The sequence below is a fragment of the Amblyomma maculatum genome, chromosome 1 (genome assembly GCF_055883805.1).
Source record: "Amblyomma maculatum isolate TAMU_Amacu chromosome 1, ASM5588380v1, whole genome shotgun sequence".
Lineage (NCBI taxonomy): Eukaryota > Metazoa > Arthropoda > Arachnida > Ixodida > Ixodidae > Amblyomma > Amblyomma maculatum.
In genome coordinates, this window is record NC_139344.1 from 18,006,421 (window position 1) to 18,024,761 (window position 18,341).

At 41.9% G+C, this 18,341-nt stretch overlaps 1 protein-coding gene across 3 annotated transcripts in view; it reads left to right on the forward strand.

Annotated features, from left to right (window-relative positions):
* The window catches only part of LOC146201857 (uncharacterized), an 83,944-nt gene extending 69,028 nt beyond the window's left edge, over window positions 1–14,916 (forward strand). For all 3 annotated transcript variants that reach the window (XM_084587820.1, XM_084587822.1, XM_084587819.1), the window contains exons 14-19: window positions 474–634; window positions 4,480–4,652; window positions 7,083–7,262; window positions 8,318–8,472; window positions 11,312–11,497; window positions 13,924–14,916. In XM_084587820.1, coding sequence (XP_084443946.1) covers window positions 474–634; window positions 4,480–4,652; window positions 7,083–7,262; window positions 8,318–8,472; window positions 11,312–11,497; window positions 13,924–14,063 — 995 coding nt within the window. In that variant the 3' untranslated portion in view covers window positions 14,064–14,916. The remainder of the gene's footprint in view (window positions 1–473; window positions 635–4,479; window positions 4,653–7,082; window positions 7,263–8,317; window positions 8,473–11,311; window positions 11,498–13,923) is intronic.
* The last annotated feature ends 3,425 nt before the right edge of the window (window positions 14,917–18,341 follow it).

An 18,341-nucleotide genomic window follows, 5' to 3' on the forward strand; every position in this document is an offset into this window, starting at 1 on the left:
GAAATGGGGCGCAGAACAAATTCAATTATAAATAATTGTACCATCAGAGGTGAATACCGATAACTGCCTGGGCAATGCTACATCAGTGCTGCGCAATTGCTCCTCGCCGTTTCTGGTTTGCTCATTTGTACTTACATGGTTTGCAAATTGGCCAGTTTCAAAAGCTTTGCGGTTTGCTTTGCTAAAATAGCCTACCTCGATTCCTGCACTGCACAAGAGTTTCAACTGCGTATTGAGGCAGTCCTAAAAGCATACCTAGCTAGGAAGCTAAGCAGTTAGCAATCATGTCGAAAAAACATGTCATTTGTAATCGCATGCCTTGGAGAACTCTCATGGCTTCACATGCCTGCATGTGCTTTGCTCATCATTGTTACACTGAGGGAAGTGCGTAAACATGTCTCGCTTTTATTATTTTTTTTTTTCAGGAAGTCTCTTAATCATGTGCTAAGTTTGTAACTCCTCTTTTTTTGCAGGTTCAAATTTTGCTCCAAAGTTGGCTCCAGGAGTCAGTTATTCATTCCAGTCTCCACTGTTCCCGAACCAGTATCCCTTGAATAGCACCCGTTCATGGGCGTTTAATGGGACTGGCATTGGTGGATTTCATTTGACCTTCATGTCCATGGACATTGCACAGGCATGTTATGTTCACTTTTGTTTTCAGGGGAGTGCTAATATTGAAATTTTTAAATACGAATCAAAACCGAATATTGGAAAAAAATGCCTTCAAATATCAAATCAAATATGTGATCAGTGAAAAAAAAAAAACTGTTTGCCGTGCTTATTTTAGAATTTACATGGTATATGCAAATAAAATTAAATCAGAATTGCACAGCAGTGAAAAAGCTACTGAAAAATCCAGTATAAAGGTTATACAAGATTCCGTACAGCAATTTTTCGTACAGGAAGGACCTGCATGAAACCAGATGGAGCTGCTAAATTGCTGCTGAATACGGTGAACTCTCGTTAAGTCAGCCTTCAAGGGACCAGCAAAATGTCCGAATTGACTGGAACCTCGAATTTTCAAATGGACCTGAAAAACTTCTAAAAACCATTTGCATCACAATAATTTTATCTGATGAACATCTGCAAGATGGGTGTCTGCATTTGAGATGAAACCGGAGCAATAGCAATGTTTCCTTCCAGCTTCCACGAGTGCTTTGCTTTGCGCATACTGTCGGGAAGGTACTTCACAAAAGGGAAAGAAGGTCTCTCTTCATAAAACAGCCCCGCCACATTTTGAGGATGCTTCACTGCACAGCCCACACAGTCGAGCACTGCGGTGAAATGGGCACTGTGGGGAAACTGCGGTGAACTTTAAAATTTCCAGCATATTCGGTAATTTTCGAATATTGTTTTTTTTTGTGTGTGTTTTTTTTAATACGAATCAAATAATAAACATGTTCAATTCATATTCAAAATTTCGAATATTTGCACGCTTATACTTTTTTTTCCCTGTAGTAAGCTATATTTTTCTCTTTCAGGAACCAGTAATTCCTTTCAATCAGATAGTTGCTAATAAATGGCTGAAAGTAAGTCATGAATAGTGATGCTGGAAATGGGTGTGCAAAATAGTGATAGAGAGCTGCAAGGTCACAAAAGGTGCTCCTGAAACTTTCTAGAATCGATATAACACAAACTGAAGTTGAGGCGCACACGTTGTCTGCAATGGGTGGTAGTGTTCCCAAATGCACTATGTCCCATCATGCATTGTGGCCACTCCTCTTTTTTTCTTTTTTTGCTTGCGTTAAATGCCCCGTTGCCTAGAAAATTCGGCGTTGTGAACGAAACATTGAGCATGGCTCTGTCAGGTGGTAGTTGACTCGTCACATTGGTCGGCGAGTTGTGTAATGTCACGAGACCACATATCATGGCAAGAGCTGCCATCGCATGCGGCTTTTTTAAGAAGGGAATTTGACTCGCCAAAACCATTTGTTCCCAAGTCAGACACACTACTCCCAGGCTGTGCAGGTCTGTTCATATGATGCAGTTAAAGGTAGGTTTTTTATATATGTTAGGTTGCTTTTTGCTATTATGTGTAGACACCTTGGTTCCCATTCAAAATTGTCCAAAAATAAAAAAAAGAACACACTGTGATTAGGATCTGCTTCTGCACAGTGTTTTTGAGCGAAATTCAAATTACTCACTGTTCGGGGAGTTCCAAACCCATTATCTTGGATGCTGATATGCTTAAACTAATGTGGTGCAGCTTCACGCACCAAGAGATATGATACTACTAGTGGCATCTCACTGGTAGATGATGTGACACCTACTATGTCTGTTCATGTTAAACAACCCCATGACTCAGTCGGTTGAGGGGTTATGGATTGGCCTTTATTACATAGGACATACTGCAGAGTGTTTTTTTCACAGCTGTCTCATCATGGTGACGCAGTGGTTAGGGCACTTTACTGCTGAACCAAAGAACATGGTATCAAAGCCTGCCTTGGTGGTCACTTTTGTTGGAGGCAAAAAGCAAACACCCGCTTGCATACTGTGCAGTGTCTGTGCATGTTAAAAAAGAACCAAGTGGTCGAAATTATTGGTGCCCTCCACTATGGCATATGCAGTCTCCCTTATAGCCTGAGTCGCTTTGGAACATTAAACCCTGTGTATGCAATACGGCAAATTATAAAATACATTGAGCAGGAAGCATTAGACTGTAAAGCAGCAAAGGAAACAAACAGCCATCAGTCAGTCATTTGTACTTTTCCACTGCATTCCCCTGGTGTCCTGTCCTGAAAATGCAGTGCAGCAATAGATATTTTGTTTTAGAGCGCAGCTCTTGAGCACCTGTTTGTGGCTCAAGCAGCATTCACGTTGTCGTCGGTGTAACTGGTGAACAATTATAGAGTGGTCCAAATGCTACCCTGCAATTTAGCACCAGCAAGCATGGAGCGCAAGATTCTGCTATCTTCCCACAACCTGCCATAGTCATCTGGAACACTGTCGGGTGAATGGCAGCGTTGGGATCCTGAGAAACCCTGTAACGCTATTGCATCCTATACTTAAAGGTGAAGCTTAAGTGTACCCAAGAGAGGATGCCCATTGCAAGCTTTGGCAAGCGTTGTGAATGGTACTTCTGTGGCACATGAAGAGTAACGAGGGTAGCGACGAAAAAATGGTAGGTAGAAGTGTAATGTGGAAAAAAAGAGGGTAAGTGGGCAGGCATAACCGCGATGGTGAGGTGACCACCAGGAGCGAAAATGACGAGCATGTCTCTAGGATGTGGGAGTTGGCAGCAGGTCACATGGATTGCAGGCTTGGAGGTGGTGTTGATTGCTACCCAGTTGTCGAACTGTCGGCTCAGCGGCTGCCAAATGGGCAGGTGACCGGGGAATCGTAACTTGGCTCCCTTGGATATCCAGTCAGACGTGCAACCTCTAGACCCTGTTTGGACGGCTTGGCTGAAGCCGTCCGTGAAGAGTAAAGTGTTTATAACTCAATATAGCTTATGACTGTATGCCGTGTACGAATAAGATGAGATGTGATGTAATAGGGGCACAAATAAAGAGAGTAATGATTTAGTGACTAGCAAAGCACATGAACTGAAACGTAAATCAGAAAGGGGAGCTGCAGACAAGGGCCATTAAAACGTTCACATCATGCCCTTAAAGGCTGAGCTTGAGAAATGTACAAAATATCCGCGGTGAAATATTCTTGTGCAGTAGAGTAACGCACTCACGTCGTCCAGGTGCCACTTAAGGCAAGCTCATCAAAATATGGCAGCAGCACTGGCAGGTGTCATCAAAGCCTCCTTTTAACAATCAAAAACTAGGAAAAGATTGACTGCCACATGTGGTTATAGGGGATAATATAAAGCAGACTCAAGCTCTGCATATATAGTAACATGCCTCTCAAATTCTTTGCTCCATCATATTGTAAAACTAAATTACCTGCAAAGCTGCACTTGAATTTTGCGTTGCTCAATATCGTAATTGTCAGCCTATTGTAACATTGTTTTTATCACCGCCCATATTAATGCAACAAAAATACATGGGCCCCGATGAGTTAGGTGCACATCCCCCGTTTATTGTTCGGACAGCAATTTTCAGTATTAACAAGGCATAAATATGTTGGGAAAGTTTAGAGTCTCTAGAAAAACTGTGCATAATTCTACTCATCCATAGTAGTAAGGGTCATATTAGCAAGGCATGACGGTAGAATGTCGTTTATTCGCACTGTCGCTTTTATTCTGCCAATGTCACCTGTAGTTAAGGGAAGACAAGTCAGGCTGCTGTAATTGAACTCCAGATCACTCAAACAAAATTTTGTTCCTTTTTAATTTAGATTGTTAGGATTTTGACTATAGTTTGAACTTTTTGAGCACTCAGAGAAACCCAAACAGTCTTTTACTGTATGTGCAGGGTATTTGGTTGTTTAAGTGGAAAGGAGAATTGGTTGTGTTTCTGCTTACAACTTTATTTGACAACAGGCAGAAAGACGAGTGCGTTAACAGCCAATTCATTTTTTTACAAACAGGGCCACGCCTTGAACCTGACAAGTGGAAACCAGACCGTGCCCTTGAAAGGGTCCACTCTTCCGGCTGATATAGTTGTTGAAAAGCCGAAGATGTATGCACAGTTCGCCGCACCTATTCAACCAGGTTACTCAAGTGGATACGGATTTGATGCACTCCTGACACCACTGGGCTAGTGTCATACTTTCTTTGCTTTTCCAGTGCATCTCTTAAACACCTGTTCCTATGTTTAGCATTGGTATCATAATAGGCAGAGTGAATGAGGAACAAAACAGATAATGAAAGTTTGGGAATAGCGAGAACGCGAGGAGAGTACACCCAGAGCAGTACAATCTGCCAAGCACTGTCTGCAGAAGCTGCTGCAAACACTGCTGATGGTGTCAAGTTGCAGACTCCGATCACTGTGCATGCCATTGAAGCGGAGGCTGAGTACTGCCACTGTTCGGCACTGCGTGGTTATTCGAATACCTCAGCGGTTGCATTCAAATTTCATGCTGGAGTTGTCAAGTATTGTAATTGTCCACTGAGATATTCCTTTTTCAGCTAATGAGGCTTTTTAATTCATTTTTTACTAAATGTGATGGCCCACTTTACAATCAGTAGAGGCTTGGGTTGACCTAGAAGTTTCTTGGATTAGTGTCCCTTTCTTGTGCATTGCTCGTGGAGTGCATTTGCTCCAAGAATTCGAATAAGTATGACATTGGCTCTAGTACCGGACTTGAAAGTGTAGACCGATGGGCGATTTAGTGTTGCATTTTCTTCGGCCCCCATAAGGGTGTGAAAAAGACGACAGCCCTTCTGCGTTTGGCTCAGTGGTCAGGGAAGCTGCTTGGCTGCGGAGCTCAAGGATATGGGTGTGATCATGGGTGTGGCATTTTAATGAAGGTGAAATGCAAGGCACTCTGCGCATTAAAGAACCTCAAGTGATAGAACGTTAAATCTTTGCGCATTAAACCTCATACACCAAATACTAAAAGAGCAAGGGCAAGGCAAGAAACGGTGTCTGCGTCTCAACTTGTCCTTGCTTGTGTCTCTGCTCATGTGCAGTCTGAAGGAAACTTTAATATGCAAATTTCATCTGCTAGACCATTTCTGTGCAGAACAATACAGCAATCATGGGAAAAGAAATTATAATGCATTTACTAGGGGTGTGTGGATATTTGGAATTTTCAGATAGCAAATAAAATGTCCTATCCAATTTTTCGACTAATTGGCACGAAGGTCAGATAAATTGTGTTTTATTTTTCTTCCATGACTGTTTCAAAAACTGATCACACTGACGTAGCAGCATACCATGCTGGTGCTATTTGTGTGTGCCATTTGGAGGGTTCATCACTGCAACACAGTCCATTCATGTGGCCACATCCATAATGCACATGGGGGTCCTCCAAGATTAGATGGTATGACAGAGCTGAAGCAGAATTGGCAAAGTCTGCCGTGATGCCCGATATTGAAGGATGTAGTTCATACATAGCTGTTCTTTTTCTCGTGCATCGAGATGTGGCGCTGGTTTATTTTCTTCCATTATCAATGCGAAAGGCAATTTATCTATGCATGTAATCCGATTATAGTATGCAGATTTCATGTTGCGACCTCCTAGTGAAGATTTGTATCGTTTTTAAACACATATTACTCCATAGGTTATAATGCTGCTCATGAGTGTTCATTTTGTAACAATATTCACACAGGTAGGAAATGTTCGTAAAAATATTTGTTCCAATTTTCAGTGTACAACAGGTAGCGAATCACTGGAAGTGGTATGCGATTATGTATACTTGGGACAGGTAGTAACCACAGATGCTGACCATGAAAGGAAAATAACCAGGAGAATAAGATTAGGATGGAGCGCATTTGTCAAGTACTCGCAGATTATGATTAGCAGCTAACCGGTATCGCTCAAGAAGAAGGTATATAACTGTTGCACCTTACCTGTGCTCACCTGAAAGATGGACGCTGATTAAAAGGGTTCTACTTAAAGTTGAGGACAACGCAGAGCTGTGGAACGAATAATGGTAGGTTTAACGTTAAGAAAGGAAGCATTCAGATTGGGTCAGAGAAATAACTTGGGTTTGTGACATTCTAGATTAATGAAGAAGGAGAGATGGCCATGGGCAGGGCATGTAGTATGAAGAGACGATAATTGATGGTTGAAAAGGGTAACAAATCAGGCACCAAGGGAAGGACAGCGTAGTAGGGGCTGACAGAAAGTCTGGTAGGTTAATGAGGTTAAAAAGCTTGGAGGGGTCAAGTAGATGCAGCTAGCACAGGACCAGGTTGGAGGAATATGGGAGAAGCCTTCACCCTGCACTGGGTATAGTCCGGGTGATGATGGTGATGATTCGGTCTGGCATTAGCTTGGTTTAGTGATCACAAAGTGTTGAGTGCAAATTTAATGGACAATGCCTGCTGTCTAGGCTGGCATCATTTTGTCAATGCGTTTCGTTTTGCTGGATCAGATCTTGCTTTTATGAGCAGGTCATTAAATGGAGAAGAGAGCTGAGAACAGTGAAACCTTAAAGGAACTTGGGACTGCAATTGCCATAGAAGCACCTTTTGGTATTGTCCTGATGCTATTTATCTTTGCTTTCATTGTCTAAACAGACAGTGCCCAGGTTGTTGTCAACAAAGAGACCAGCCAAGTGGAAACTCCATCGTTTCCAGCTCTTGTCAACGAGAGCAAGACCTTTTTGTGGTTTATAAATGTGCCTAACTTTGAAACCAAGAAGATGGCGGTGGCTATTATGTTCAATGTATCTCACCTTCACAAGTCTACAAAGAGTTCAGGGTAAATATGAGGCTTATTTTGTCGTTTAGATCTTAATTATGGTAAAGTCAGGCAACCCTTTGAGCTGAATTTGTTGTGGTATTGTAATGCACTAAAAGCTTGTCAATTCGAACTTAAGGGACTGAAAAAAATGTTGGAATAATCAAATAAAAGGGGGAGGGGGGGGGGGGGGGGCAAGAACTGCATGCATTACAATAAATTAACTTGTTGGAAGACTGGGCAATGGTTGCTTGCTTTAGAGATAAAAATTATGCAAAATAGCTATTTGTAATGCTTCAGCAATGCTTTGTTGCATTCACACTGTCAAGAGTTTCAAAGCGGGGCAGCTCCAAAATGGTACTCTTGTGCCTCCTTGGTACTCTTCACTGCACAAGGAGTGAACAGCGCATAACTAGTACACGGTTCCCATGCAGTGAAAGAGCCACATAGGTAGAAGTAAGGGGATCACTGGCATAAGTAAGGAAGGTGAAAGGGACGTTATTTCGCACAAGTTTGAGCACATTTAGGCATACTGGTGAGGTGATTTTGTAGCATACACACATTTTTTGTACCATTGAGTACACAAAAGATTATGCAGTTGTCGCTAAATAAGTGTTTATTAAAAAATACTACGCAACTGTGTATTCCGCGCAGTATGTGCTTTGTCATGCAGAGGTCGTAAGCTCGGGTTATGTCAAAGCATGGTCTCAGTGAATTGGTTTCAGAGCAGTATTTAGTGCAGCAAATACAGGGAACATAGGCAAGATGAGGCATAAACTCACAAAACGGCAGCACTTGTATGCGTGCAGCGTCAACACCACACTGTGTGTCTACATCTTGCCCGCTTGACTTGCCTCGGCTTCATTACATCTGCATACTCAAGCTATTAGTTACCTGCTAAAGTTCAGTGTTAGGTAGTTGTTTAGATTAAATATAACTATATTATTATTTACTGTGCATAATGTCTGCGTGCACTGCTTTTATACTTTCTAAAGCCTTTTGGCCAGATTTTCAGTTGCTGTCGTGAGTGGTAAGAAATGGGTGATCACTGATGTTGGTATTTTCTTTTTTAATAGGACTCTGACTGTCTATGATGGAAACAGCATTCGCAGTCCCATTTTAGGCAATTTGACTGGTGAAAACCTGCTAACTCGTACTGATACGATCCTAGTGAAGTTTGTCACTGTGGCTGGAGAGGGCTCAGCACTACAGTTGAATTTCACTACGTACAGTAAGTTCAATTCTCCTCCTTTTGAGCATGTCAGTTTTTATCTCTTTAAGCACAATATAATCTTGATGCCATTTCCTAAATATTTGGGTGAAAGTCATATTATTTGGAGAAATACATTATCCAAGACAGCCTATAATTTTGAGAATGTGACCCAAGAATGAAGTACAAGGACATATGTCACCCACTTGTATTGGCATTAGCCTTAGCACAAATGAAACGATAATGAGACCAGTCTGGCAATGACAGTAGCCAACAGTAGCCAAAATCCATTCATTTGTTGTTTTGGATGTATTGCCACATCGCATAGACGTTACCTCAAGCAGCTGACAGCACTTGGGTTTTTGCCAATGTCACATGCCCCCACTTGTACATTTACAGACTTCTATAATATTGCCTAGCTACCGCTGTGGTGGTGCAGTGGTTAGGGCGCTCGACTGCTGTGCCCAAGGATGCAGGACCGAACCCCTGCCGTGGCAGCTGCTTTTCAGTGGAAGCGAAAAAGCAAGGCACCTGTGTACTGTGCAATGTCAGTGCACCTTAAAGAAACCCAGGTCGTCGAAATTTGCAGATCCCTCCACTACGGTGTCTTTCATAGCCTGAGTTGGTTTGGGATGTTAAATCACATAAACCAAACTAAACGATTGCAGATGGACACTGAATGTCATACAAACAGTATTTTGCAAAATTAAGGACGTGTTTGCCAAGAAGCTGCATTATCTTTTAACATATTAGCCAGAAAAAAAATACTTCTTATTGCTCATGATTTTTACCATCGGAACTGGAAACAAATTAGCGAGTTTCTACAGTAGATCCATGGGAGAGGTGTTACATAAAAAAAGCAAGCATTTGCTAACAGAAAGGAGGATATTTATGAGAATGGAGGCTTGCTGTCTACTGTTCTTCTGCTGTTCTTAACCTCCGTTTTATTAAGATGCCTGCCAGCATTACAAACATGCCACTGCCTCAGCTTCATTGCAGTTTTCTTCTAGAAGGTTGCATATTTTAGCAGACATGAATGCGACTGCGCTGCACTTGGTCACTCATAGCAAATGATTGGCTGTAAGAACTTGCTTCCATAATCAGTGCAAAGCACTTCATAATGTTAGTGACAATTTCAGTATGGAAAGATATCTTGACCTAGTTTCTGTGTGCAGCCAGTGAAACTAAAGCTGTAGCCTTCATGCACTTTTTGCCAGTTAAATTTTTTTCTAGCAGTTTAACTTTCCGAAACAGGATTGGCAGCTTGGGAACATGAAGAAAGAAAAGGTAAAACAACTGTTGCACTTATAGTGAACGGGATGCTGCACTCATGCACTGTTGTAATATATACGAGGAGTATTCAAAGAGTAATTCTTCCCATTTTCTCAAATGCTGTTTATTAAAAAAATTTAGGGATTTCACAAAGATTACTGCCGCATATATATGCCAGATCTCTGTCAGTACATATGTCTTTGCACTACCAGTGAACAAAGACACATATGCCTTCTTTGTACCAGCTTTGGAAAAAGGCCCTATTCGATGGAAAAAGTGACATCGGCGTGATTGGAAAAACCTCATTAGTTGAAAGTGATCATACATGACAACGCTTAAAAAAACAAAACAAAAAAGAAAACAGGATGATTAAGTAGTGAAATCGAAACTCTGATCCTTCGGTAGCAAGTCAGGCACGTTACTACTATGTCATCTAGGCCCATTTGAAAGACTGGCACAATCCTCATGGCACGAATGACACTTGTGTGTTTCTCAAATCTGGGTTTGTAAAATGCGGGGGTGAAAATCGGGCAGTGCCAAGTCAAGACTGAAGCTAGCGTGGGCAGTTAAGAAATAAAAAATAATGTTGCCCAGCAGAAGTATAGGGCAGCACAATCCAGGCAAACTTGGCAACCGTTTTTTTTTTTTTTTTGTTTTCAGACTTGTGTGAGCGTAGGCATTGTCACCTGTGTAGGTATGAAGGAGAAAAGTGGTGCATAGTAGCCAAGCACGCCTTTTTTCATCAGGGGCGCAAAGCCAGACGCGTTGACCAAGGTTACATTGAAAAGTAATACAGGTCTAGAAGATATGCATCTGTAATATTTGTGAATTTTTTTATATTTTGAATTAATGTTGTTCTCGAAAAACAATATGGGGCATTAGTTTTTGACGCCCCTCATAACTGGAATTCAGTGTTGTATCTGGAGTGCGAGAAAAGTCTAAGTGAGGTGGTGAGTGCATTAGTTCAGGGGAATTCTTGTTTTAGAAACCTTACTGGATGTCAGCACTTTTCATGTGCACAGTGCAGCAGCCACACCTGAAAACTGTGCCTTTGACAGCTGAACTGTTCGGCACATCACCGACGAGCGGTCATGATGGTGCGAAAGAAAACACAGTGTAGCGGGAACTGCAGTATGCCCACTGCAATCGTGCCTACCACATGGAGAGCTGAAAAGACAAAGATGGCAAGAAAGATAAGAATACAGACCAACTAACATAACCAAGAGATAACTATGGCATCTCTGTGGTCTTCTCCGCCCATTGCAAATTGCCAGGAAAAAAAAAACTTTCTCCCAAACTGTTATCCTTGATCGCCACAGAGAGAAACAGCAGGTGCGTAAGCACAGATAACTTAAACAATAGATTGTATAATGTAATCTACCCTCCTTACGCTAAAAAATGTTTCTTTTTTGTTTGGGTAAATATATGCAACGTGCGCTCCTTGGTAAACATAGTTGGAGCCGATCCTGTTTTTCTTTCTGTGTTCTTCGTGTAATAAGTAGAACTGTTTTACTTTTTATCTGTGCCACACTGGAGAACTTTTCTTCCCGAAAGCTGCTTCTGTTGATTCACTCATTGGCTTGTGCAGGGTGCAACATGTCAGATACTTGCAACAACAGTAAGATCTGCATTCATGAGGATTGGCGCTGCAACGGAATAAATGACTGTGGCGACAACACCGATGAAGTGGGATGCAGTTATCATCCAACACCTTCACCCTCACCTACAACACCCAGCCCACCAGGCCCCGAGCCAGCCCCGTCGAAGGGTGGGGGTAAGCACTGCTTTTTACTTTGTGCTCGTATCTTGGCAAAGCTTCTCACATTCAGCAGGGGCTGTGTTAATGCAAATGAAAACGGCAGAGGTGAGCATAGACCAACTGCATAACATAGGTAAAGAGTTTTCAAACTGGCTTCTACAATTTGGTTTCCAGAGAGTGCTTTTTGGTTCCTCAAGCTCCTAAATCTAAGCATGCCTCAGCACCAGCCTTTGAATTCTAGTCCGAAAATAAAGTGCATCAATCAAACTGTAATTGCTTATTGCAGACCGTTTCATCATATAGCTGATTGTTACTAACTGAGCCTGGGAATTTTTTGAGCCACTATGAATGCTTCTGTTTTGCATGCATGTTAGGCAGAAATTAGGTGGGCAATTTTTTCAGAAATGCAGTCACTTTTTATGCAAGGGCTTATAGTGCTCCCAAAGGATAATTGATTAATCTGGTGTGATTAGTCATCTGCTTTAATATTTTCTATTTTTATCACTTTGGATTCAAAACAAACTGCTTGACTTAAGCTCATTGGAAACATGCAAAAAACAAAAACAAAAAGGGTTTCCTTTATTTAACAGCCAAGTCTTGTGTGGACTGCTCTGCTGCAGTTCCTGGAGCAGGTCGCAGCATTCAAATTGAGTCAAACCTAAACTGACCAGAAAAAAAAAGAACACGAAAAAATACACATTTGATAAATCAGCGCACCACGGTCAGCAGAGGGACTTGGGGAAGAGGTGACACATCAACACTAGTATTGTGTTTAAACAGGCTGGTGTGTTATATGTACTACCTGTTTGTAGGCGTCGCCATCTAACTTTCTCCACTTTGGAAAGCCTCTTGGCTGGGGGTGGATATTTTCTGCGAGAGAGTCTGCAGTGCTGTAACCTCTCCGCATATGTCGCCAGAGTGCCGGGATAGTGGGGTGTGAGGGATGGAGGGGTCGAGTCCCGGGGGAGGAGAGCTCGAGCAGTGGCATGGGCGCACTCGTTCCCTTCCACGCCTTGAAGTCCCGGTGTCCAGACGAGGCATTTCTGTGACCCCAAATGTAAATATTGCGGAGAGAAGGCAGACTTGCACCACATAGTGTGGACCTGCCCACACAATGCACCTGATGACCCAAATGCAGTGCCATCTATTGAGGGATGGGAGGCTGCCCTATCCAGCTCTGGACTAGAGGCCCAACAGGCCCTCGTGACACGTGACGTGTGCGGATAGCAGCGGTAGCTGCTGGAGTCCCGGACTAGGGACCCCACCTACACATCCCCATCCCTTATCTCCGCTCAATAAAGTTTTCAGTCAGTCAACACTGGCATGCATTCTGCTAGAAAGATAGATAAATACTGTTTATTTCATGTTTCTCTAAAACATGGGGGGATTCGACTTCTGCAAACATTGCGCCACTCGCTCTCGTTGGACACCCGAGACTCTGCATTGCAGCCCCGTCCAGGAGCGCAGCCAGAGTTCGAGTTTCACCAATGTGGACATAGCAAACACTGTAGATTCTCTCCCTCGCACGAGCTCTACGAGCTCTTCTCTTCGCAGTCCTCTTGCGCTTCTTTAGCTTTGACAAACTACAGTCTCCTTTGAACCTCCTTGCTGCCTGCAAAACTGTTTAGTCAGGGCAGAGCCGCACAACCTTTTTTCTGTGGGCATGGAACTCGTGGACCTCCATTTGAGAAATGCTGGTGCAAACAGTGCACAACAAGACTGGACACAAGAAGGTAAAGCAGAATGAACATGAAAGCTCTCCTCTCATGCTCATCCTGTGTCCTTGTACCCTGTCTTGTTATGCACAGTTTGCACGACGACAGGCTACACCTAGGCTTATGTTGTACTCTATTGAAGTGGATCGACTACTGTCTTTAACCCCCTTCAAGTGCCATTCTCTGTTGCTATTCACAAATTTTATTTTGCTTTCATCTTAATGGTGCACACAGACATGAGAAAAGACTTGTTAGTCCAGTTTTCAGTGGAAAATGCCAACCGTAATTGTTTTGTGGGCATGTGCAGTTATTTCGTGCAGTATGTCACAGTGATTGGAAATTGCAAGAATGAAATGCTGCTCATAGTACTCGAAAAGCCATACTCGAGTTCAATGTGCACATGACTCTCGAAATGCAGAAAAAAGGAAATATTATTGCAGGCAATATGGCATGGCAACATGTAACACTGCACTTAACCTTGTGAAATTTACTACAGTAAATTCTTGTTAATTTGGCCTTCAAGGGACCAGAAAAAATTTACAAATTATCAAATAGGCCTGAAAAAACTATTTCTTATTCATTAAATGTTTGCTTTATTGCTCATTTAAAACTCCAGACGTGTTGAAAATATTTATAACTTAGGCATATGTTTATGTGCTTGCTTATGATAGCTTCTATGGTCTCCCTAAACAAAACAAAAAAATGTTTTTCTTTTTTTTTTTCCAGTATCAACAGCTGCATTTGTAGTGACAGTCCTCTTGGCCCTGGTCATTGGAGCTGTTGGAGCCCTTTTTGTGCCAGTACTGGTGCGGCGATATCGGGCTTACCGGTACTCGCGATTTACAAATGTCGCGGTTTCAGAATAACTCGTTACTTTTCTGTTGGGTTTCCTGTAAGGACAGGATTTCTTTTTTTTTTTTCCCCCTTTTTTTTGCAGTAATGGTGAATTCTTTAGCTAATGGCCCTGCACCTACCTTTATTACTGTCAAGGCATTGTGTTTGTGATGTGATAGCTTTCCGTTCATGCGAACTGAAATCTGCTGTTTTCACCAGCATCTTACGTTATGTGCATTAGTTTTGCACGATTTCTTGCTTCACTTTATCCTACATAATCTCCTTTTTTTTCTAGTGGTGTTTTTCACTAGTATTTCATATGCATTTAGCATTGCGCTATTTTTTGCTTCACTTTATTCTACGTTACCTTATTTTTTCTAGTGATATGGTTGTTGGCACTTCAGCCTTTTTTTACGCTTTCTGCAGACGAGTAACAATGTTAACGTGTGCTAATAATAATGCTTCATCAAAACTATCCTGCCCTTTAAAGATAGAAATGTTTTTCTTCTAGTTAAAATCAAATTTTAAGCAAGTGTTCTTTTACTCTCTCATCACTAGCTTGGCGTTGTGTACGTGTTGCGATAGTTGTCTGTTGATACAAACTAAACCAGATTTATATTTTACTTTTTACCTGCATCTGTTATACATTTAGTATTCACTATTTTTCTTGACTTTATCCAGTGTAATTTCTTTATTTTGGTATGGTTGTTGGTACTTGTCCTTTTGCATTGTCTGCAAATCAGTGATACTGTTTTGCTGTACAACAGCATCGTGATAATGCATATTGTTTTGTTATTAAGACAGCAGTCTTCAAGTCTCTGCACCTGAATGTAATGTATGGGTGGAGTTTCAGTTTCATATGTGAATAAAGTGAGATGTATTAAATTAGGGCATTTGTATATTTTTATGAGCAGTGTAGTGTGCAAAGGCAGCATGTCATTTTTGTCCAGTTGCTCAAATGTACCATCTTGATTATAGGATTGCAGTGCAACAACATTGGCTGTGCTAAGTTTTTCAGCTTTTGAAATGGTGATGCAGGTAGTAATACTATATGTTGAACTGGGTGCACGTTACTGAGATTTGGACAAATGTGAAAAGAATTTCGCTTCTCTTCTATGCCATGTTAACATGGGCATTAAGAAATTTGGGCTTAAACTTGGTGGGCAATTGAAAGGGTTTGATGGTAAATTCATCCTTAAGCGAAGCAACACAAAATCTCAAGTGTAGACCACGCAGCTGTCGCTGTGAAATGTGTTTAAGAGTAGATTTGGCCATAATTTTGCCACAGTTTACAAGTATCTGTAGAGTGGAGAGCTGGGCCAGTTGGTACATATTTGTTGAGATTGGAGCCAGCAGAAGGACGCAGGCACAGAGAAACCAGCGACACAGACCAGCGTCACCCTGTGTACCTCTATGTGTCTGCGTCCTTCCGCTGGTTTCAATCTTTATCTGTTTGTGAATGCTAAAACTCGGCCTTTTCTCTACATAACAGCCTATTTCAGGACTATTCACTGTGTAGCAGACTTTGGCTTCAGAGATGTGCAAATATTCAAAATTTTTGATAGCAAAGTGAACAACAATTTGTTAGACAAATCAAAGAGTGCTTAAAATTATTCCAAACAAATTTAATACATTTTGAAGTTTTCAAGCACATTTAGAATAATTAGCATACTGTTCAAATAAAACACACAACAGTTTCAAAAACTGCCTGCCCTGATACTGCTGCCACAATTCTGTTGCGTGGGACGAAGTCCAGTGCTGCAGTACACTATGCAATTTGCAGCATAAACCATACTTTTGCATGGCTTTCAAGGCAGTGTGACGGCAAACGCTTGGCAGGGCAGGTTCATCAAACCCTGTTTTGATGCCAGACCTTAGAGGTCATGACCTCTGCGTACCCTCTGCATTTCTCATCTTGTATGATGTGGCGCTTGATTATTTGCTATCTTCAGTAACAAAATGCAGTTTTCATATTCGTATAGATATTTTGATCTGGTAAGAGAGCTGTTGCAACACCTCATCTATGGACTGTTGCAGACCAGTTTTGCTGCCACTTCCACCATGCTGGCACCAGGTGCACAAGCAATATAGCGAGCAATATGGTAACACCTGGGGAGCCGTCACTGCAAAAGGTCTAAGATGACAGTTTTGGGAATTAATATACTGATCTCCCCAAAATGGAAATCGGTGTTCGCTCTTTAAACAGCTATTGCTGTAGCTCCTGTAAATTATACTACAGCTACTCGGCTACAGCTAGAACTTCACTGTTTCACACAATTATTCGATTTATACAGACATTTGTGCCAGTAGTGAATATTCTCGGAAATATTCAATTCACTTCATAGCAACACTATATTAATGTTAGATTAGATCGCAAAGCTACGCTATTTAGTATATTCAGTTCAATTTTGGGAAAGTAGTTTGCACTCCTCTTAATTTTGGGTGCTGTGGTTCCAGTGCCCCATTGAATGACCACTATCTTTTGCAACTATTAGGCACGGCGCATTTTCATCCTTATTCCTCGGACAGCAAGTGCTCTGTATAATAGCATCGGCATGGCGATTGCCGCTATTTGTGAAAATGAATTCAGATTGAAGGTCGATGTTCATCGCTGGACATTATCACACTGCACCTGTACAAGAATTTGGCATCTTCTCAGCATCTATTTTAGGTTAAACTCGCATGTATGCTATGGTGTTTGCCAGGACAGCCCCAGTGGCTTGTAGAAATGGAATAAAGCTGAAGAGTTCTGTTTTTCTTGGGGAGCAAACTGGAAGAAAACTCTACTCTTGAGTGTTAAATCTGTTCATGTAGCCAAATAATCAGACCCTTTGCAAATTATCTCTCCATTTGACACAGAAAGCTTTTTTTTTTTTTTCTTACGCAAGAAAATGGTAATGCAGTGAATTCATATTTTGCAACAAGAATGCATGGTGGCTGGACTCTCCCAATCATCCCGTTCTCCTGCTTTGTTCTCTATTATCCATATACTTTCTAAGCAACGAGTTATGTAAATGATAATAAAATGTGTCTGAATCTACACGTCTATGAAGTTAAAGCAAAGGCAGAGTCTGCTTACAAGGAAAGGTGAGAGCAGGCATGCTGGAAGGAGCGAGTGTCTCTAACCCATGACTGGTTCATCCTTTCAGGGCAAGAACCTTGGGGTGTGTGAATACCAAAGTTTCGGTTGCAAATAAATATTTTTGAACAATATTAGAAGTGTGTAAATTAATAAAAGGATTAAGGAGAAGCTTCAGCTCTGCCTTAATCATGCTCGTTAGCATACCACTTCATGCGACGGACCACATGATATACAGTGTTCTGCAACTTTATCAAACCCCCGTTTAAAAAATTCTCCCGCCTCAACCAGAGGCTTATTTGCACTGAAACTGTGCAGAAAGCTTGTGCATTGTTGTCCCCTTCTTTACGAGGTAAGTTTGACCATGGTGCTTACTTGATTTGACCGTCTGCGACGTGACTGAGAAGCGAAAGACTCAAACGTAAATTTTCCCTGCTGTGGTGCCATCTAGCACCATTACAGGAACGTGCCATGCTTGCTTCGGCGCTTTTGAACCACAGCAGCCTTTTGCTAGAAACTGCGCTGGCGTTTTTTGCTCCTCAGTCTCGGCACAGATGGTTCTGGTTTTTCATCATGCGCGGCCAAACCAAGTAAGCACCATGGTCAAGCAGTTTCAGCGCAAATGAGCCACCAGTTGAGGCGGGAGAATTTTTCAAACGGTTCGTAAAGTTGCAGAACACTGTATAATAAACAACTGCTTGTTCCCAAGCCATATGAGTGTGCCCCGCATGCCCTAGTTGGTAGCGTGTCTGGCTCGCAAACAGTCATTTGAATTCGGTCTAAAATCTGAAATTTTTCCAAGTCCCATATACAGGTGCAGATACAACCCATAGGAAACTTACAGAAACAATACAGGTTTTATAGAACCAATAACCCCCCCCCCCTTTCTTTTCTTTCTTTTTTGCTAGAGAAGAGCACCTGCGTGCTATGCAATCTCGCTGCACAATAAAGATCCTTATAGGTCCCCGTCCCTATTAATGGAGAGAACATGGTGGTATAGAAGCACAGGAGCAGCTGTGTGTTGCCCTATCCGCTCGTTTAAGAGCACAAAAGGTCGGAGACTTGTGCACATCGGTACATACTCTTACTGGGAGCTTTCACAGGTGTTGGGAGCAATGATACCCCTGGAAGCAGCAGATGGGTTCATCTGAAAATGGGAGCACTGTTCTCACCAGCTAAACACATGAGCGTGTCTACAAAATTAAAACAAAAAAATTCTGCCAACAAAGCA